This window comes from Amblyraja radiata, chromosome 11 (assembly GCF_010909765.2).
Source record: "Amblyraja radiata isolate CabotCenter1 chromosome 11, sAmbRad1.1.pri, whole genome shotgun sequence".
Taxonomy (NCBI): Eukaryota; Metazoa; Chordata; class Chondrichthyes; order Rajiformes; family Rajidae; genus Amblyraja; species Amblyraja radiata.
In genome coordinates, this window is record NC_045966.1 from 6,500,613 (window position 1) to 6,523,384 (window position 22,772).

At 45.1% G+C, this 22,772-nt stretch overlaps 1 protein-coding gene across 2 annotated transcripts in view; it reads right to left on the bottom strand.

The window, feature by feature from the left end:
* The window catches only part of gabrg2 (gamma-aminobutyric acid type A receptor subunit gamma2), a 94,278-nt gene that overhangs the window by 59,907 nt on the left and 11,599 nt on the right, over positions 1-22,772 (bottom strand). For both annotated transcript variants that reach the window (XM_033029236.1, XM_033029235.1), the window contains exons 4-6: positions 16,039-16,259; positions 12,481-12,563; positions 9,876-10,013 (exon numbers count right to left, since the gene is read on the bottom strand). In XM_033029236.1, coding sequence (XP_032885127.1) covers positions 9,876-10,013; positions 12,481-12,563; positions 16,039-16,259 — 442 coding nt within the window. The remainder of the gene's footprint in view (positions 1-9,875; positions 10,014-12,480; positions 12,564-16,038; positions 16,260-22,772) is intronic.

The window sequence follows — 22,772 nt, forward strand, 5'->3', positions numbered from 1 at the left end:
GCTGTGATGGAAGGCAAAAAAACTTATCTCTCCCCTGCACTCCCCATTCCACTCCCGATGTCAGAGTCAAAGCCCCCGGCGGGCGATGGCAATTGTCCCGCGGCCATTAACGCCGCGCCAAGCGATGCAAGGCCACGCTCCGGGTCTTGTTGTTGGAGCCCCCGGCGGGCGCTAGCAAAGTCCCGCAGCCGTTGAAGCCGCGCCGGGCGATGTAAGGCCCCGCTCCAGGTCATCCTCGACCCCGCTACTCGGGCGGGAGAAGTCGCCGTTGCGGAAGCCCCGAAAAGCAGTCTCCCAGCAGGGACCCGCGGGCTCCCGATATTACTGTCTGCCAGACCTGCGGTTGGAGCCTCCGAATCTCCGGGGGTCGGATCACAGCCGAGCGCCACCACAGCTCCACCCGCTCCGGACTCGGCCAGCTCCATGATGGTGAGTAGCTCCGCAGCTCCGTGACTGGAGCCCCAGGTCGTTCCTGCTGGAAGCCGCTCCACGTTGCAGCCCCAACGACAACGGAGACCCGACAGGGAAAAGGTCGGGTTCTCCGTGCAGGGGAAAGATTTTAAAAGTTTCCCCCCCCACCCTCCGCCCCCCCCACACACACACACACCCCATCAAAAAAATAAAATAAAAACTACATTAAAACGGGACAAAAAATAACAAAAAGACAGACGGACTGCAGAGGCCGCTGCGACGTGAGTCGCGCCGCCCACCGCCCACATGGGGCGTATCACTGATGGAGATGAGTCAGAATGTAGAAGGGAGATCGAGCAACTGTCCATATGGTGCCAGCGCAATAACCTGGCCCTCAACACCAGCAAAACCAAGGAACTGATTGTGGACTTTGGAAGGAGTAGGAGGGGAACCCACAGCCCCATTTATATCAACGGGTCGATGGTTGAAAGGGTCAAGAACTTCAAATTCCTGGGCGTGCACATCTCTGAAGATCTTTCCTGGTCCGAGAACACTAACGCAATTATCAAAAAAGCTCATCAGCGCCTCTACTTCCTGAGAAGCTTACGGAGAGTCGGTTTGTCAAGGAAGACTCTCTCTAACTTCTACAGGTGCACAGTAGAGAGCATGCTGACCGGTTGCATCGTCGCTTGGTTCGGCAATTTGAGCGCCCTGGAGAGGAAAAGACTACAAAAAGTAGTAAACACTGCCCAGTCCATCATCGGCTCTGACCTTCCTTCCATCGAGGGGATTTATCACAGTCGCTGCCTCAAAAAGGCTGGCAGTATCATCAAAGACCCACACCATCCTGGCCACACACTCATCTCCCTGCTACCTTCAGGTAGAAGGTACAGGAGCCTGAAGACTGCAACAACCAGGTTCAGGAATAGCTACTTCCCCACAGCTATCAGGCTATTAAACCTGGCTCGGACAAAACTCTGATTATTAATAACCACTTTCTGTTATTTGCACTTTATCAGTTTATTTATTCATGTGTGTATATATTTATATCATGGTATATGGACACATTTATCTGTTTTGTAGTAAATGCCTACTATTTTCTGTGTGCTTAAGCAAAGCAAGAATTTCATTGTCCTATACAGGGACACATGACAATAAACTCACTTGAACTTGAACTGTACCTGCCTTCTCTCCATACCCCCTGATCCCTTTAGCCACAAGGGCCACATCTAACTCCCTCTTAAATATAGTCAATGAACTGGCCTCAACTATCTTCTGTGGCAGAGAATTCCAGAGATTCACCACTCTCTGTGCGAAAAATGTTTTTCTCATCTCGGTCCTAAAAGATTTCCCCCTTATCCTTAAACAGTGACACCTTGTTCTGGACTTCCCCAACATCGGGATCAATCTTCCTGCATCTAGCCTGTCCAACCCCGTAAGAATTTTGTAAGTTTCTATAAGATCCCCCCTCAATTTTCTAAATTCTAGCGAGTACAAGCTGAGTCTATCCAGTCTTTCTTCATACGAAAGTCCTGACATCCCAGGAATCAGTCTGGTGAACCTTCTCTGCATTCCCTCTATGGCAAGAATGTCTTTCCTCAGATTAGGAGACCAAAACTGTACGCAATATTCCAGGCGTGGTCTCACCAAGACCCTGTACAACTGCAGTTATGGGGAGAAGGCAGGAGAATGTGGTTAGGAGGGAGAGATAGATCAGCCATGATTGAATGGCGGAGTAAACTTGATGGGCTGAATGGCCTAATTCTTCTCCTATCTCTTATGATCTTATGAAATGATGGTCAAACAAGCGGAAAGTGTAGATTGATTATAACTAGAGAATTTAACCTGTATAGATTTGGATAAGCAGACTGGTTTAGTTTAGCAACAGCGCGGAAACAGGCCCTTCGGCCCATCGAGTCTGTGCCGACCAGCGATCCCCGTACAATAACACTATCCTCCACTCTAGGGGACATTACAATTTTCACTGAAGCCAAGTAACCTACAAACCTGTACGACTTTGGGGTGCGGGAGGAAACCTGAGCACCCGGGGAAAACCCACACGGTCACGGGGAGAACGTACAAACTCCATACAGACAGCACCCGTAGTCAGGATCGAACCCCGGTCTCTGGTGCTGCAAGGCAGCAACTCTACCGCTGCGCCACCGTGCCACCCCTGTGTTAAATTTCACTGAAAGACTGCTCATCACCAGAAGGCATGTAACTCGTAGAATTCATCACTGTGCTGGCACCGGGCCCGAGGATGTAACATGATAACAGCTATCTAAAACTTCAGACAGCGCTCAATGAAAGTGTCAATTAGGAGAATAGCAATGGCTTGCAGCCACCCCAGGAGGATGGGGAACTTAAGGACACTCATAATCTGTACAAGAATGAGTGTCATATCCGAGCGTAACTAAGGGGAAGATACTGATGAAGAGAAATGTTTGTTCAGCATTAAATAAAATGCAACTGGCATCTGGTGATCATTGCATCAAATTACCCCATTTCCAGAAGGAAAGACATTCAGAAGATTCACTTGAACTTAGTTCAGTTTAGTTTCGAGATACAGCGCAGAAACAAGCCTTTCGGCCCACCGAGTCCGCACCAACCAGCGATGCCCACATATTAACACTACCCTACACACACTAGGGACAATTTACTTTTATACCAAGCCAATTAACCTACAAACCTACACGTCTTTGGAGTGTGGGAGGAAACCAGAGATCACGTTGAAACCACACGCATGTCACGGGGAGAACGTACAAACTCCGTACAGACAGCACCCGTAGTCAGTGTAGAATAGGCCGTGCCTGTGTCCAAACGTCAACCAAATGCATGTTTGTGAAAGGAGAAAGGTTTAGTAGGAACCTGAGGAGAGATCTGGGTTTTTAGAATGAACTGCCAGATGAGGTAGTTGAGGCAGGTACTATAACAACATTTAAATGACATTTAAACAGGTACATGATAGAAAAGGTTTAGAGGGATATGGACCAAACGCAGGCAGGTGGGACTAGCATAGATGGGGCATCTTGATTGGCATGGAGCAGTTGGGCTGAAGGGTCTGTTTCTGTGCTGGATGACTATAACAGCTCAGGCAGCAGCAACATAGTAGGGCTGGCAGTACAAATACCATTACCCTAACCGGTGGAAGCCAATTCATACCCCCTAGAGTTACGTTCCTGTAATCTTGGAGAGTAGATTGCTTGACACAGTGTAATTTTTAGGATGGTGCAACAGTAGAGTTCCTGCCTTAAGGGGTTGTCCCACTTGGGCGACCTAATTGGCGAGTTTAGAAGAGTTTAGGAGAGTTTGAAAAAATGTCATGTTGAAGACCTCCTTCGACCTCCTTCAGTTGTATGACTGTTGAAGACTAGCTACAACTAGCTACAACTAACTTTGGAAAAATTGGACACCGAATAGTGGAGAGTGAAGACGACCTCCATCGATCTCCTTCGACCTCCCTTCGACTATGATGAAGACTATCTACGACTACCTTCGACTACCTTCGATTACCTACGACTAACATGCCGACCTACTACGACGTACTACTTTGATTAAACCTACGAGTAAAAAAAGTATTGATTTTTTTCCATGGCATCCTTTTTTTACTCGCGGGCATTTTTCAACGTTGAAAAATACGCCGCGGCCTAGCTGAGGCCTCGAGTACACGGGGACTACTCTCGAGCATGAAGGAGAGTTACAAAGACCTCCTACGACCTCGTTCCGACCATGCCGCGAGTATGAGTCTAGGCCAAACTCGCCAGAACTCGTGGATCAGGTCGCTCACGTGTGACAGGCCCTTTACAGCTCCAGATCCTGACTACGGGTGCTGTCTGTACGGAGTTTGTACGTTCTCCCCGTGACCTGTGTGGCTTTTCTCCGGGTGCTCCGGTTTCCTCCCACACTCCAAGGAGTAAAAGAGTAAAAAAAAAAAGGTTAATTGTCCCTAGTCTGTGTAGGATAGTGTTAATGTGCGGAGATCGCTGGCCGGCACAGACTGGGTGGGCTGAAGGACCTGTTTCCGTACCGTATCTCAAAGCTAAACTAAACTAAACCAAGCATTCTTTTGTGTCTTAATTTGTACACCAGCATCTTGTGTCCACTCTGTAAGGAGTGCATGATGTCTATAATATGCCTGCAATTAATGAGGTTGGATCTTATCCTGATGTACGGAGCTAACACACAATGAATTGAATTTCTTCAATAAGCAGCCAGCATGGGATTGGCGTTCCAGCTATCCTGCCATCGATAGCATCAGGTTAATCGTGTGTTATGACCTCTCTGCACATTCTCAAGGTTAACAAATATACCACCCACAATCTCTCAGTTTTAATTTTAAGGCTCATTAAATGAATTTGTGAACGGTGCAGTCCGTTAAAATTATAAGATGCATTAATCAGTGTTTCCAATTGCACCTAAATTTAGACGGTCAGATCAGCTGTTGCAGTCCACATGCCATCTACACTAGTCCTATTAGTTTAGGTTTAGTTTTCAAGATACACTGGAAACAGGCCCTTCGGCCCACCGAGTCCATGCCGACCAACGATCACCATACACTAGATCTTTCTGACACACTAGGGACAATTTACAGAAGCCAATTAACCTACAAACCTGCACGTCTTTGGAGTGTGGAAGGAAACCGGTGCACCTAGAGGAAACCTGGCAGTTACATGGAAAACGTGCAAACTCCACACAGACAGCACCCAAGGTTCGGATTGAACCCAGGTCTCAAAATGAATCAAAATAACATCAGTGGCCATTGAATGGCTTAAAATGGATATCTCGTTAAGGTCCAATATGTGCTGCTTATAAATTAACAGTTATATTCTTCCTCTGTGTGTGTCCTTCGCCAAACAGTGGCTCTCAATAGATACTTTCATTAAAAATAAATTTTCAAGTTAAAATTCAGACAAACTCAACCTTAAAGTAAAACAATTAAAATAGTAACTATACGTGGAAGGTGGTCAAACTGATATTTGCTGCAATGCAGTCCAACAATATGATGCCATTGGCCATTGTTACAACATTAAGGAATTGAGAAATAACCATTCTACAGAGTTTAGCTTCTCTTTGATATGGAAATTGTAAGGTTCAAGTTAAATTAAACCATTATAGAGTCACACAGCATGGAAACATGCCCTTCGGCCCAACTTGCCCGCAGCGACCAACATGTCCCATCTACACTAGTCCAACCTGCCTGATTAGCACATATATCTGTCTAAACCTGTCATCTTTGTTTTGCCTAAATATCTCTTAAACGTTGTGATGGTACCTGCCTCAACTACCACCTCCGGCAGCACGTTCCACACACCCACCACCCTTTGTGTGAAAAAAGTCACCCCTCAGGTTCCCATTAAATCTCTCCACCCTCATCTTAAACCTATGTTCTCTGGTTCTTGATTCCCCTATTCTGGACAAGAGACTGCGCATCTACCTGCTCTATTCCTCTGATGATTTTGGACACCTCTGTCAGATCACCCCTCATCCTCCTGCACTCCAATGAATAAAGCCCTTGCCTGCTCAACCTCTCCCTGTAGCTCAGTCCCTCGAGTTCTGGCAACGTCCTTGTAAATCTTCTCTGAGCCGTTTTAAGCTTGGCGACATCTTTCCCACAACAAAAATTCAACATTAAGAAACTTTGAGAACTAACTAACTATACACATAGAAGTAGCTTGGCTTCTCGTTGATAAGGCAATTGTACAGGTCAAGATAAGCTCAAATATATCTTCCAGGGCACAATGCAAAAGGCCTAGGTGCACTGGCACAGGCCAAACTAAACTAAAACAGAGAGGGAAGAATGGTGAATGTTGGAATAATTAACATTGGACGCGAGTTACTATTGTACTGTAGCTGCTTTATTAGCAATAACTTGTTAGACAAGGAGAACAGACAAGCAAGAAACAGAAGTTTAGGGGTAACATGAGGGGGAACTTCTTTACTCAGAGAGTGGTAGCTGTGTGGAATGAGCTTCCAGTGGAAGTGGTGGAGGCAGGTTCGATTTTATCATTTAAAAATAAATTGGATAGGTATATGGATGGGAAAGGAATGGAGGGTTATGGTCTGAGTGCAGGTAGATGGGACTAGGGGAAAATAAGTGTTCGGCACGGACTTGAAGGGCCGAGATGGCCTGTTTTCCGTGCTGTAATTATTATATGGTTATATGGTTATAAGAGACTGTCCTCACGATACTAAGCATGCAGTATTTTTATATCATTTTTGATAGCATGGAAGCAAGGGTAGTCACATACACTATTGTGATCCAGCATTCAGTAACTTTACACTGAGAAACAGGCTTCTTTGTCTATGTGGGCAGATTTGGGAGTCTCAGTGTAGCCTTGAGTTCATTGTCTCTTCTTTTCATTATGCGAATGTTTGACTCTATGGGCCACACCTGCACCAGGCCTGTTTAGCGATTCACTGGAGTAAAGTTCGATTCCCACAGAGTGAAGCGCTGCCCATGTTGAAATACAACTCAGTTCTTCCCACAGCTCCCACATGAACAACGATTAGTTGACATTTGTCTGTGTGTTTGGCATGGCGTGGTTTCTAACTTTGATCTGACAAAGTCAAAGCTACTGTGACCAACAGGAGATGAAAGTTAAGAAGTCTGAAGAAGAGTTTCAACCTGAGATGTCGTCAGAGTCATTGAGTCATAGAGTGATACAGCGTGGAAACAGGCCCTTCGGCCCGACTTGCCCACACCGGCCAACATGTCCCAGCTACACTGGTCCCACCTGCCTGCGTTTGGTCCATATCCCTCCAAACCTTCCTACCCATGTACCTGTCTAACTTTTTCTTAAATATCGGGATAGTCCCAGCCTCAACCACCTCCTCTGGCAGCTTGTTCCGTACACCCACCATCCCTTGTATGAAAAGGTTACCCCTCAGATTCCCATTAAATCTTTTCCTCTTCACCTTAAACCTATGCCCTCTGGTCCTCGATTCCCCTACACTGGGCAAGAGACTCTATGGATCTACCCGATGTATTCCTCTCATGATTTTATACACCTCTATAAGATCAACCCTCATCCTCCTGTGCTCTAAGTAATAGAGTCCCAACCTACTCAACCTCTCCCTATAGCTCAGACCCTCTAGTCCTGGCAACATCCTCGTAAATCTTCTCTGTGCCCTTTCCAGCTTGACAACATCTTTCCTAAAACACGGTACCCAGAACTGAACACAATACTCTAAATGTGGTCTCACCAGCATCTTATACAACTGCAACATGACTTCCCAACTTCTATACTCAATACGTTGAGTGATGAAAGTCAATGTACCAAAAGCTTGCGTCTCCACCTTCAAGGAACCATGCACCTGCACTCCTAGATCCCTCTGCTCTACAACAGTCCCCAGGTCCCTACCATTCACTGTGTAGGTCCTGCCCTTGTTAGACATCCCAAAATGCAACACATCACATTTCTCTGTATTAAATACCATCAACCATTCCTCAGCCCACCTGGCCAATTGATCAAGAGCCTGCTGCAATTTTTAACAACCATCTTCACTATCTGCAAAACCACCCACTTTTGTAACAGTCTGTTCATGTTCTCCGGGGAAGCTGCAGGACCTGCTGAGTTACTCCAGCACTTTGTGGCCTTTTGAAAGTTAAGACAAGGGGCGTTCATGAATGGGATTTGGGCCTGTTTATCGGTAAAGCATCTGAGTGAGTTGGTCAAATGCAACCAATGAAGAAAGAGGCACCTGTCATAAGTTTGGAAGTTTATATGTTCTAGGAGCAGAATAAGGCCATTCAGCCCATCAAGTCGACTCTGCCATTCAATCATGGGTGATCTATCTCTCCCGCTCACCCCAGTCTCCATAAAGGGCCTGTCCCACTTTCCCAAGTTACTCACGAACTCTCCCGAGTTTTCCCCTTGATTCGAACTTGGAGAATTGCGGTAGAAGCCGTTCGTAGGTACTCGGGGCTATTTTTTTTACTCGTGGGACATTGGAGAATTGCGGTAGAAGCCGTTCGTAGGTACTCGGGGCTATTTTTTTTACTCGTGGACATTTTTCAACACGTTGAAAAAACGTCCCGACTTACCTGATGCACCGAGTTCCTACGCTGGCATTACGAGCCGCTACGAAACATCTACGAACTCCATCGGCCTCCTACGGGTTCGCTACCGACATTACCCGACATTCCCCGAGTTTGAATCAGGGGGAAAACTCGGGAGAGTTTGTGAGTAACTTTGGAAAGTGGGACAGGCCCTTAATGGAGAATGGGGACTATTATTGTTATTATTGCATATTATCATTTTTTGTATGTATGTTTGCATGTATATATGTGTGTGTGTGTGAGCATGTGTATATGTGCACACAATTAACTTTTTTTCTTGTTTATTATATTGTTTACAGTGTACTATGTGCTGCTGCAAATAAGAATTTCATTGTTCTATCTGGGACACATGACAATTAAACACTCTTGACTTGGCTCTTGACAACAGCCTTCACCCTGTAAACTCTGACACCCTAATGCCCCTGTCCCACTTAGGAAGCCTGAACGGAAACCTCTGGAGACTTTGCGCTCCACCCAATGTTTCCGTGCGGTTCCCGGAGGTTTTTGTCAGTCTCCCTACCTGCTTCCACTACCTGCAACCTCCGGCAACCACCTGCAACCTTGGGTGGGGCACAAAGTCTCCAGAGGTTTCCGTTCAGGTTTCCTAAGTGGGACAGGGGCATTACTAATCAGAAATCTGTCAATCTCCGCCTTAAAAATAGCCAGTGACTTGGCCTCCACATGGCAATGAATTCCTCCATAATCACCTCTGCACCTATTCATCTTATTTCCATTGTCAGGAGACAGGGAGATTGGGCAGAACAAAACAGACCATCATGAGTCATGAAACAAAATTCCTCTAAATATTGATGTCAAAGTTTTATCAACAGCACACAGACCAAAATCATCGGCTTGAAGCTTCCAGTTAACAAAATGTACCGCCCACAATCTTGCCATTTTAATTTTAAGGCTCATTAAATAAAGTTGTGAAGAGTGCAGTTTTCTAAAAATTATAAGATGCAACTGTTCCATATAAACAGTAGGGTCTCGACCCGAAACGTCACCCATTCCTTCTCTCCAGAGGCGATGCCTGTCCCGCTGAGTAATGCCCCTGTCCCACTTAGAAAACCTGAACAGAAACCTCTGGCGACTTTGCGCCCCACCCAAGGTTTCCATGAGGTTCCCGGAGGTTTTTGTCAGTCTCCCTGCCTGCTTCCACTACCTGCAACCTCCGGCAACCACCTGCAACCTCCGGGAACCGCACGGAAACCTTGGGTGGGGCGCAAAGTCTCCAGAGGTTTCCGTTCAGGTTTCCTAAGTGGGACAGGGCCATTACTCAAGCATTTTGTGTCTACCTTCCATATAAACAATTGCTTGCTTACACATTTCTCAATTGATGCGCTCCCTTGATGGTACAAAAAATATTTTGCAAGTTCACTGAGAGTTTTAAATAAAAGTGATTTACCTGAAGTTGTCTTCACAAACTCTGTGGTGTTTCGCAATCCAATGAAAGTAAACTGGTACAGTCTCCAAGAGCGAGTGTCGCCAATCTCAACTGAACTTTGCTTCCACTGGTATATTATTTCATCTTTCGGATAGCCGTCTGGAATGGAGAGGCAAACAAGTTCACAATGTTAGTCTTTAATGTTAATTTCAAAAACTTTAATGCTAATTTAAACTTTTCATGTACAGGTACCTTGTTGTGTGTTATGACTGTTGGCAGACCAATTTCCTTCCGGGGATGAATAAAGTTCTATCAGAACCATATAACCATATAACAATTACAGCACGGAAAACAAGCCAACTCGGTCCTTCTAGTCCGTGCCGAACACTTACTCTCACCTAGTCCCATCTACCTGCACTCAGACCATAACCCTCCATTCCTTTCCCGTCCATATACCTATCCAATTTATTTTTAAATGATAAAATCGAACCTGCCTCCACCACTTCCACTGGAAGCTCATTCCACACAGCTACCACTCTCTGAGTAAAGAAGTTCCCCCCTCATGTTACCCCTAAACTTCTGTCCCTTAATTCTCAAATCATGTCCTCTTGTTTGAATCTTCCCTACTCTCAATGGGAAAAGCTTATCCACGTCAACTCTGTCTATCCCTCTCATCATTTTAAAGACCTCTATCAAGTCCCCCCTTAACCTTTGTATCGTATAGTATCGTATCATATTGTATATACCGCCTGGATGATACTTGCCAATTTCCAACTCTACATTAATCTCACCTGCTGGAGAAACTCAGCGGGTGCGGCAGCATCTATGGACCGAAGGAAATAGGCAACGTTCGCTCCATTCCAATCCTTCGTTCCATAGATGCTGCCGCACCCGCTGAGTTTCTCCAGCATATTTGTCTACCTTCGATTTTCCAGCATCTGCAGTTCCTTCTTAAACATTAGTCTCACCTGCCTGCATTTGGCCCATATCCCTCCAAACCTTCCCTATCCTTGTACTTGTCCAAATTATTTTTAAATGTGAGTGTATCTGCCTCAACTACCTCCTCTGACAGCTCGTACCATATATCCTACAAACATTTATTTTTAAAACGTTTCCCCTCAGAGCAGCACGGTGGAGCAGCGGTTGAGTTGCTGCCTTACAGCGCCAGAGACCCAGGTTCAATCCTGACTTTGGGTGCTGTCTGTACATTCTCCCTGTGACCCCGTGGGTTTTCTCCGAGTGCTCTGGTTTCCTCCCACAAAGCACAGGTTTGCAGGTTAATTGGCTTTGGTAATATTATAACTTGTTTGAATGTTTCTGCTCTTCAAGATCTGTGACAAATAATAGCCTATCCATGTATATGCAAGATGGAATACGAGTTGCCTTATAAGACTCCTTTTGATTTTGATATTAGGCATTTGGCATTCACCAGTTTGTAAGTTCGAGGAGCAGAATTAGGCTATTCGGCCCATCAGGTCTACTCTACCATTCAACCATGGCTGATCTATCTGTTCCCTCTCAACCCCATTCTCCTGCCTTCTTCCCTGCCACCCGAAACGTCACCCATTCCTTCTCTCCAGAGATGCTGTCTGTCCCACTGAGTTACTCCGACCCTTTTGTGTCTATCTATCCTTATTAATAATCTATTAATCTCCGCCTAAAAAATATCCATTGCCTTGGCCTCCACAGCCTTCTTGATCCTTCCTAGAATCACACAAGAGGAGGCAAGTCCAACTGCTAAATGCACTAGTTTAAAGTTGACCATACCTTGCTTTTACCATAATTTTTTATTTTTCCAACAATAGAAATTATTAATATTGAGCATTTTCTATAAAAGGTGACTAATATTGCTGCCAGTTTACATAATTACATGCTTGACATTTATAAATTAATGCGTACAGATTTTTATATAGAAGATTATTGGCTTTAGGGCAAATTACAAATTCAGTTTTAGTCAATATATTTGCTGGAGTTTAGAAGAATGAGGGGGGGGGGGGGGGCTCACTGAAACATACAGAATATTGAAAGGCTTGGATAGAGTGGATGTGGAGAGGATGCTTCCACTAGTGGGAGAGTCTAGGACTGGAGGTCACAGCCTCAGAATTAAAGGACGTTATTTTAGGAAGGAAATGAGGAGACAACTTATTTAGTCAGAGGGTGGTGAATCTCTGGAGTTCTTTGCCACAGAAGGCTGTAGAAGCCACGTCGGTGGATATTTTTAAGGCAGAGATAGATGTTTGATTAGTACGGGTGCCAGGGGTTATGGGGAGAAGGCAGTGGGATGGAGTTTGGAGGAAGAGATAGATCAGACATGATTGAATGGTGGAGTAGACTTGATGGGTCGAATGGCCTAATTCTACTCCTATCACTTATGATCTTGCGACCTTGTGACAACAAAGAGGTACCCGGCAGTGTGGGGGGGGGGGGGGGCACTGTGAACAATGGGGGACTATTGCCACTAAATGGAATGCTTTAAAACGTTGTCATCGCCCTTTACATGGTGACTCTTTGTATACCTTGTGTATGGTGTACAAAACAAAGAATCTCACTGTGACATGTCACATGTGATAAAAAAGTATCAATGCATTCATTCACAAAAACGTACGGGTGGTGAACTAATACTTACAGCTTGAGAACGCCAGTGAACAGGAGTGTTCATCCATTGGGAAGTTATGCAGTTGAAGCTGGCATTCTGCATCAATGGTCAACCTAATAATAGTGAAGTGGCAACAGTGAAACATTTGGGAGAGAAATTCTATTTTTGCCATGAATATTCTTATTATAGCAGCTGTACATTGATATGAAAAAGCACTGGAATTAATTACATGTTTATTTTATTTTATTAGCTTAGTTTAGTTTAGTTCATAAGTTATAGGACAGAATTGGGGAATTCGCCCCATCTAGTCTACTCCGCCATTCAATCATGGCTGATCTATCTTTCCCTCTCAACCCCATTCTCCTGCCTTCTCCCCATAACCCTTGACACCCGTACTAATCCAGCATCTATCTATCTCTGCCTTAAAAATATCTATTGACAAAAATGTGGTTCTGTTCCATTCTGTTTGTAGATTGTTTGGTTGTTTGTTTGTTTGTCTTTTTGCACAAAGTCCGCGAGCATTGCCACTTTTCCTTTCACTGCACATCTCGTATGTGTATGTGATGAATAAACTTGACTTGACTTGACTTGACGACTTGACCTGGCCTCCACAGCCGTCTGTGGCAATGAATTCCACCCTCTGACTAAAGGAATTCCTCCTCATCTCCTTCCTAAAGGAACGTCCTTTAATTCTGAGGCTGTGACCACTGGTCCTAGGCTTTCCCACTAGTTTGGAGATACAGCGTGAAAACAGGCCATTCAGCCCACCAAGTCCGCACCAACCAGCAATCATCTGTTCATTAGCCCTATCCTACACTCCAGGAACAATTGACAGAAGCTAATTAACCAACAAGCCTGCATGCCTTTGGAATGCGGGAGGGAACTGGAGCTAAAATGTGACCCATTATGACATGATTATTGAGTGGTGCTTTGAGCCGCTAAGTAAGAGAGAACGGATTCCATTGCGATAATAACCGTGGGTAGAATGATACTCACCTTTTTCTAGTGAGCCATGAGTCATTTAGAACGGAGACGAGGAAACACTTTTTCTCACAGAGAGTGATGAGTCTGTGGAATCCTTTGGCTCAGAGGGTGGTGGGGGCAGGTTCTCTGGATGCTTTCAAGAGAGAGCTAGATAGGGCTCTTAAAAATAGCAGAGTCAGGGGATATGGGGAGAAGGCAGGAATGGGGTACTGATTGGGGATGATTAGCCATGATCATATTGAATTGCGGTGCTGGCTCGAAGGGTCAAATGGCCTACTCCTGCACCTATTGTCTATTGTCTATTGTCTATTGCACCTTGTGGCTAGGACAAGATATTCCACAAATCGTGAAATGCCACAAATTGCAAGCACATCACTATTAGCCTTGCAGAAACACCAGCTCTCCCTGAAGCTCCAATATACTTTTAAGAATTTGCAGCATTTGGAAACTTCAATTTAAGTTAATCTCATTAAGCCTCTTTAACCACATCAGTATGCTTTTAATGATGTGATTATTTTTATTGCAATCCCAATTAACTTCTCTGGCCTAGAATGGGAACTATTTCATCTACTAAGTGCCAGCGATTCAACATAAAGATTTTGAGCTTCAAAAATGTAAAGCTATTTCTCTTCTTACTCCCTTTCTGTGTCTCTAATTGCAATCTTACTTTCCTGAACCAGGACCAGTTTCTGTACATAGACTGATCAATTCCGTCTGATCGTTATCCGTTTTATTAAATTTTTAAGATTAGCATAGAGATTCAGCGTGGAAACAGCCTACAGCCCAATGAGTTTGCGCCGACCCGCGATCACTTGTTCACATAGAAACATAGAAACATAGAAAATAGATGCAGGAGTAGGCCATTCGGTCCTTTGAGCCAGCACCGCCATTCAATGTTCTATGATCATGGCTGATCATCCAAATTCAGTACCCCGTTCCTGCTTTCTCCCCATATCCCTTGATTCCATTAGGCCTAAGAGCTACGTACATCTAACTCTCCCTTGAAAACATCCAGTGAAATGGCCTCCACTACCTTCTGTGGCAGAGAATTCCACAGATTCACAACCCTCTGGGTGAAAAAGTATTTCCTTATCTCAGTTCTAAATGGCCTTCCCCTTATTCTTAAAATGTGGCCCCTGGTTCTGGACTCCCCCAATATCGGGAACATTTTTCTTGTATCCAACCTGTCCAGTCCCTCAAGAATTTTATATGTTTCTATAAGATCCCCTCTCAACCATCTGAATTCCAGTGAATATAAGCCCAGTCTATCCATTCTTTCATCATATGTCAGTCCTGCCATCCCGGGAATTAACCTGGTGAACCTACGCTGCACTCCCTCAATAGCGAGAATGTCCTTCCTCAAATTAGGAGACTAAAACTGCACACAATACTCCAGTTGTTTAAGAAAGAACTGCAGATGCTGGAAAAATCGAAGGAAGACAAAAATGCTGGAAAAACTCAGCGGGTGAGGCAGCATCTATGGAGCGAAGGAATAGGTGGCATTTCGGGTCGAGACCCTTCTTCAGTCTGAAGAAGGGTCTCGACCCGAAACGTCACCTATTCCTTCGCTCCATAGATGCTGCCTCACCCGCTGAGTTTTTCCATCAATTTAGTCCACCTTACCACAATACTCCAGGTGTGGTCGAACCATGACCCAGTAGAACTGCAGTAGGACCTCCTTGCTCCTATACTCAAATCCTCTCGCTATGAGGGCCAACATGCCATTTGCTTTCTTCACTGCCTGCAGATGCTGCAAATTCTATCTTACACATTAAGGGCAATTTACACCATAGATAGACACAAAATGCTGGAGTAGCTCAGCGGGCCAGGCAGCATCTCTGGAGAGAAGGGATGGGTGATGTTTTGGGTTAAGACCCTTCTTCAGACTGAGTTACACCAGCATTTTGTGTCTATCCTGGTTGATGTCTTCCTATCCCCAACCCAGGAAGTCTAAGACCAATTGCTGTTCTACCTATTGCCATTTGGACTATGTTCCTGACTGACTCTTGATTCAATCTTCAAAATCTCTGACCTTTAGGTATCTGCCACACACTTGACAATCCTACTGAGCCATTTAATAGCAAGCAGATCTGTAGTTAGAGGTGCACGCAGCGAAATAATCCCAATTTCACAGGAAATGTTCAAGCAAATAGTTCTCCATTGTCAGTCTGGATAACCGGAACTCAGAACTTGAAGATGTAATGACATTTAACAATAACAAAGTTAACTATGTTACTTAGCTACAAACAAGTGCTGGAGTAACTCAGCAGGTCTGGCAGCATCTCTGGGCGATCTGGGGATCGGTGACGGTTTTGACCCAAAATGGGCGGCACAGTGGTGCGACATTCCAAAGACGTGCGGGTTTGTAGGTTAATTGGCCTCTGTAAATTGTGTGTAGAATGGAACGAGTGGGCGCCCATAGGTCCTGTTTCCATGCTGTACTTCGAAAACCTAAAGATGTTGCCCGACCTACTTTGTGTCCTTTTGTGTATTAGCCAGCATCTACACAGTTCCTCGTTTCAACCCGCGCACTCATTTATGGTACAGTTAGAGTTAAAATGTCCTTGTATATTGTCAAGATGATAACATGTAAACTAGGGTTACCTTAGTGTGTATAATATTCTTCCATCGTTCCAAATCCTAAGCATTCGATTTGGGGTAGTGATCCAGTGGGCATCTGCCTTCTTTGAATTTCTGAAGAATGTGTCAGGTATCCAGATTTTCCCTACCATGTTGCTGTTGAGGCCAAGAACTTTCATCGTGCCATTAAATTTCAGGCGCCGATCATACCACGTTTGGGCGAAAAAGATGTCAATGGTATATTCCTGTTGAATAGATCCAGGATGTCATGCAATCAATAATCTTATTAACAGAGAGAATTTCAATAGCATGCATGAATCGTTTAGACTTCAGAGATACATCACGGAAACAGGTCCTTTGACCCACCGAGGCCGCGCAGACCAGCGATCATCCCCGTACATCAGCACGAGCCTACACACAGAGTAGGGACATTTTACAATTTTTACTGAAGCCAATTAACCTGCAAACCTACACATCTTTGGAGAGTAGGTGGAAACCGGAGCACCCGGAGGAAACCCACGTGGTCACGGGGAGAACGTGCAGATGGCAACTGTAGTCAGGATGGAACACGGGTCTCTGGCGCTGTGAGGCAGCAACTCTACCGCTGCGCCACCGTGCCCCCCAGACCTACACATTCTTATGCCCCTGCCCCACTTAGGAAACCTGAACGGAAACCTCTGGAGACTTTGCGCCCCACCCAAGGTTTCCGTGCGGTTCCCGGAGGTTCCCGGAGGTTTTTGTCCGTCTCCCTACCTGCTTCCACCACCTGCAACCTCCGGCAACCACCTGCAACCTCCGGGAACCGCACGGAAACCTTGGGTGGGGCGCAAAGCCTCCAGAGGTTTCCGTTCAGGTTTCCTAAGTGGGACAGGGGCATTACACATCTTCTTACACATTTCTCGTGACTTTGTCAATGTCAACTCATGGTGTTAGATCACCCATTGAGCAATCACTATGTCAAGTTCAATAGCAAACCCAGTACACACAGAGAAAATGTCTAGGCCAATGGTCTGCCTAGGCCCACGTGATCTCCAGGTTTCCAACCATTTCAACTCCCCTTCCCATTCCCACACTCAACATTGTCCTTGGTCTCCTCCATTGTCAGAGAGAGGCCACACGCAAACTGGAGGAACAGCATCTCATAATTCGCTTGGGTAGCTTACAGCCCAGCGGTATGAGCACTGAATTCTTCTAATTTTAAGTAACTTCGACTTACAGCCCCCTCGTTTCCCCGCTCCCCCATTGCCCCCTTCCTGCAGCCTAGTCGTTGAACCAGTTCCACAGGTCTCCATATTGTTTCCCTCCTTACCTAGCCAACAATGGGCCAACCATGCAACGCCAACAGCGCCTCATATTTCGCTTGGGCAGCTTACAGCCCAGGGGTAAAAATTTTGATGTCTCTAACTTCAAGTAACCCCTGCATTCCCTCTCTCTCCATCCCTCCCCCACCCAAGTCACACCAGCTTTTTGTTCTCACCTAGCAAACAGCTTACAATGGCCTGTTTCCTTTGTCATCGTTACTTTTTTGCATATCGTTCATTCGTTTGTTCTATATCTCTCTACGACATCGTCTATATCTCTTGTTTCCCTTTCCCGTGACGTTCAGCCTGAAGAAGGGTCTCGACCCGAAACGTCACCCATTCCTTCTCTCCGGAGATGCTGCCTGTCCCGCAGAGTTACTCCAGCATTTAGAGTCTATCTTTGGTCTAAACCAGCATCTGCAGTCCCTTCCTGCACACACCGCCCTGCCCGAGTTCATTTATGGCCGACCTTGCTTGTTCCTGGCCTTTTGTCACCTCCAGCTCTTCACCTCCCCCCACCCCCTACTCTCAGCCTGAAGAAGTGTCCTGACCCGAAACGTCACCCATCCTTTTCCCCCAGAGATACTGCCTGACCCGCTGTGTTACTCCAGCACTTTTTGTCTATCTTTGGCATAAACCAGCATCTGCAGTTCCCAGTTTGTACACGAGAATGTCTCTGGTCTACAATAGTCTATCCATGTATGTGCACATGGGATTTGAGTTGCCTAAAAGGACACCTTTTGATTTTAACACTCATAAGTAATAGGAGCTGAATTGGGCCATTTGGCCATTTGGCCCATTGAGACTATTCCACCATGGCTTATTTAACTTTCCCTCTCAAGCCCATTCTCCTGCCTTCTCGCCATAACCCCTGACACACCAATGCCCCTATCCCATTTAGTAAACCTGAACGGAGACCTCTGGAGACTTTGCGCCCCACCCAAGGTTTCCGTGCGGTTCCCGGAGGTTGCCGGAGATTGCAGGTAGTGGAAGCAGGTAGGGAGACTGACAAAAACCTCCGGGAACCTCAATCTCCACCTTAAAAATGTCCATTGCCTTGGCCTCTACACCCTTCTTGAGCCTTCTCCTGACACTTACAATCACACCATTGGAGGCAATTCTCAATGCTTAATGCACTGGTCTAAAGTTGTCCATTACATGCTGTTGCCAACATTTTTTATTTTTCCAACTATAGAAATTAATATTGAGCATTTTCTATAAAAGGTGACTAATCAGTTTTGCTAATATTGCTGCCAGTTGACATAATAACATGCTTGACATTTATGATTTATAATGCATACGGATATTTACATGGAAAATTATTGGCATTAGGGCAAAATACAAATCCAGTTTTACAGTCATATTTGTGGTAACATGTTGTTTAAGAAGGAACTGCAGATGCTGGAAATTCGAAGGTAGACAAAAATGCTGGAGAAACTCAGCGGGTGCAGCAGCATCTATGGAGCGAAGGAGATAGGCAACGTTTCTGAAGAAACCAGACTGAAGAAGGGTTTCGGCCCGAAACGTTGCCTATCTCCTTCGCTCCATAGATGCTGCTGCACCCGCTGAGTTTCTCCAGCATTTTTGTGTACCTTTGTATAACATGGACACAAAGTGCTGGAGTAACTCAGCGGGTCAGGCAGCATCTCTGGAGAAAAGGAATAGGTGACGTTTCCGGTCAAGACCCTCCTTCAGACTAAGAGTCATGGGAGAGGGAAACTAGAGATATGAAGAGGTACAAAGTGCAAATGAATGAAAGGTATGCAAAAGGACAAATCAAGGCCAGCAACGATGATCAAAGAACGGTGGAGCCCACAATGGTCCATTGTTGGCTGTGGGGTGGGTGATAACAAGTGAAACTAAGCAGGACGACAGTAAAACTAGCAGGAAGACGAGCGTAGACACAAAAAGCTGGAGTAACTCAGAGGGTCAGACACCATCTCTGGAGAAAAGGAATAGGTGACGTTTTGGGTCGAGACCCTTCCTCAGCCGACTAGGGTGGGGGAGGGATGGAGAGAGAGGGGAATACAAGGATTACTGTAAGTTAGAGATCAATATTCATACCGCTGGGATGTAATATAACTAAATAATATTGGAAAAAATATACTTCTGAAGCAGGTTAATATTAAATGAATGCAACTTTTTGTATTTCCATCTGTAGTACAGTTCTAACATATGTCTCACTAAACCAATAATGTCCAAGCCAGAAAGAGATACGTGTTAGGTGCATTTCTTCACTGATGTCTTACAATCTGTGAGGCTGGGGCACCAGTAGAATAGATGGTGAACCAGGCGTGGACTCCTATATGGCGAGACCAAGCACCGGCTCTGCGATCATTTCGCTGAACACCTCCACTCAGTCCGCCTTGGCCTACGCGATCTCCCGGTTGCTAAACACTTAAACTCCCCCTCCCATTCCCATAAGAACCTTTCTGTCTTTGGCCTCCTCCATTGTCAGAGTGAAGCCCTATGCAAATTGGAGGAACAGCACCTCATATTTCGCTTGGGCTGCTTATATTGAATATTGACTTCTCTAACTTCAAGTAGCCCTTGCTTTCCCTCTCTCTCCATACCTCCCCCATCCTAGTTCTCCGACCAGTCTGACTGTCCTCCTGATTAACTTTTACGTGGTATGCCTCGTTGTCAGCTTCCCCCTAGCTAACAATGGTCTATTCTAAACCTTCCTTGATCCCCATCCCCTTTGATCTCTCGTTTTCACACCTTGCCCTTCCATATCTTTCTTTTTCCTCACCCTTGACTCCCAATCTGAAGAAGGGTATTGACCCATTCCTTTTATCCAGAGATGCTGCCTGGCCCGCTGAGTTACTCCAACTTATCTTTGATTATCCTGTTGCTAGCTTTAGTGAAGAGAAATGAAACAGGAAGGCTTTCCAGTTTATATATATAACAGGCAGCGGAGACTTACCATAAAAAATGTCCTTATGTCATCATATTGATTTATGGGGAACTTCTTTGTTTATGATTTATATTCATAGCGGCTAATATATCAGCGCCGTGGCTGAGAAGGCTGAGAACGGAATCATTTCTGCACAAGCTATTTCCAAAAGATAGATTGCCAGACACCTCCGCTGAAAACTAGCTGTGCATTCAAAATGGTATGAGGCAACAAATTAACTACCCTCCAAACCTGTAGTATCCTTCATGAAACTTATCAGATCATAATGTACATTTCATCTGCCTTCACAAAGAAGGGCAAGAAAGGAAGTCTAATTGTGAAATATATCAATGATGAGGGTGAAAGTGTATTGCCTTCATTCACGTGGATGTTTACCCATGGAGAAATGTATATATATCATTTTTTAAAATTAATTAAAACCAGTCATTGAAAAATAAAGATGATAATTTATTCATTAGAACTGAGAGATGTTCATAAGTTCAGACTGTAAGTTCATACGTTCTAGGAGATGAATTAGGCCATTCGACACATCAAGTCTATTCCTATGGCTGATCTATCTTTCCCTCTCAACCCCATTCTCCTGCTTTCTCCCCATAACCCCTGACACCCATACTAATCAAGAATCTGTCAATGTACACCATAAAAATATCCATTGACTTGGCCTCCACAGCCGTCTGTGGCAATGAATTCCACAGATTCACCGCCCTCTGACTAAAGAAATTCCTCCTCATCTCCTTTCTAAAGGTACATCCTTTTATTCTGAGTCCAAGCTTCTGGTCCTAGACTCTCCCACTAGAAACAACCTCTCCACATCCACTCGATGCAAGCCTTCCACTTAGGTAAGTTTCAATGCGGTCTCCCCTCATCCTTCTAAACTCCAGCGAGTACATGCCCAGTGCCATCAAACGCTCATCATATGCTAACCCACTCGTTACTGGGATCATTCTCGTAAGCCTCCTCTGGACCCTCTCCAGAGCCAGCACATCGTTCTTCAGAAGGCATCACGCATGCATTAGTCAGCATCTCAGTAACAAGGTCAAGGTTTCAAGATTTCAAGGTTAGTTCATTGTCACATGTACCAATTAAGCTACGGTGAAATTCGAATTAGCATACAGCCATACTAAACGAGAAGCAACAAGGCATACAACTACATAAAAGTTAACATAAACATCCACCACAGCGGGTTTCCCACGTTCCCCACTGTGATGGAAGGCATTAAAGTCCAAGCCTCTTCCTCTTTTATTCTCCTGCGGTCAGGGCTGTCGAACCATCTGCCAAAATATGCATGATCTCACAATAATGCTGTCAGTAATAAAATGGCGAGAAATGCTATCAACAGGAAACATGTGACAGATAAAAATGCTGGAGAGACTCAGCGGGTGAGGCAGCATCTATGGAGCGAAGGAATAGGTGACGTTTCTGGTCGAGACCCTTCAGGGAAGGAATAGGTGACGTTTCTGGTCGAGACCCTTCAGGGAAGGAATAGGTGACGTTTCTGGTCGAGACCCTTCAGGGAAGGAATAGGTGACGTTTCAGGTCGAGACCTTTCAGGGAAGGAATAGGTGACGTTTCAGGTCGAGACCCTGAAGGGTCTCGATCCGAAACGTCACCTATTCCTTCGTTCCATAGATGCTGCCTCACCCGCTGAGTTTCTCCAGCATTTTTATCTACCTTCGATTTTCTCCAGCATCTGCAGTTCCTTCTTAAACAGGAAACCTGTGGTCGGTTTTACGTAAGTCAATGAAAATTAATATATTCTGCTTCTTAAAATTGGAAACATGGAAGTGTTATTTACTGGCTTGAACCTACACAGCTGCTGCTAAATGGAATTTTAAAGGGCTGTTTTATTAAACACTAACATTTGGTTCTTCAGGGACATGGATGATGCAGCTTGTCACATCTATAATGCAATAAATCAGATTACAGGTCATTGATTTTACATCACATTTCCTCAGAAAGTAAGGATCAATTTCAGCCTCTCCATTGAAAGCAAACATAGGGTGAATACCATCCCACTACCACACAAACCAACCTCCCTTCCATTCCATTCCGTGTATGTCTTACGCTGCCTCAGCAAGGCCAGCAGCATCATCAAGGACCCGGCCACCACCTCTTCTCCCCTCTCCCATCAGGCAAAAGGTCTAGAAATGTGAAAACGCACACCTCCAGATTCAGGGACAGTTTATTCCCAGCTGTTATCAGGCAACGGAATCATCCTACCAACATCTAGAGGGCAGTCCAGAACTACTATCTAGCTCATTGGAGACCCTTGGACTATCTTTGATCGGACTTTACAGGGTTTAACTCACAATAAACAATATTCCCTTATCATGTATGTATCATCATCATCGGCGGTCACTCAAAACGAGTATGACTGTCCTCTCATAGAAACATAGAAACATAGACAATAGGTGTAGGAGTAGGCCATTCAGCCCTTCGAGCCTGCACCGCCATTCAATATGATCATGGCTGATCATCCAACTCAGTATCCTGTACCTGCCTTCTCTCCATACCCCCTGATCCCTTTAGCCACAAGGGCC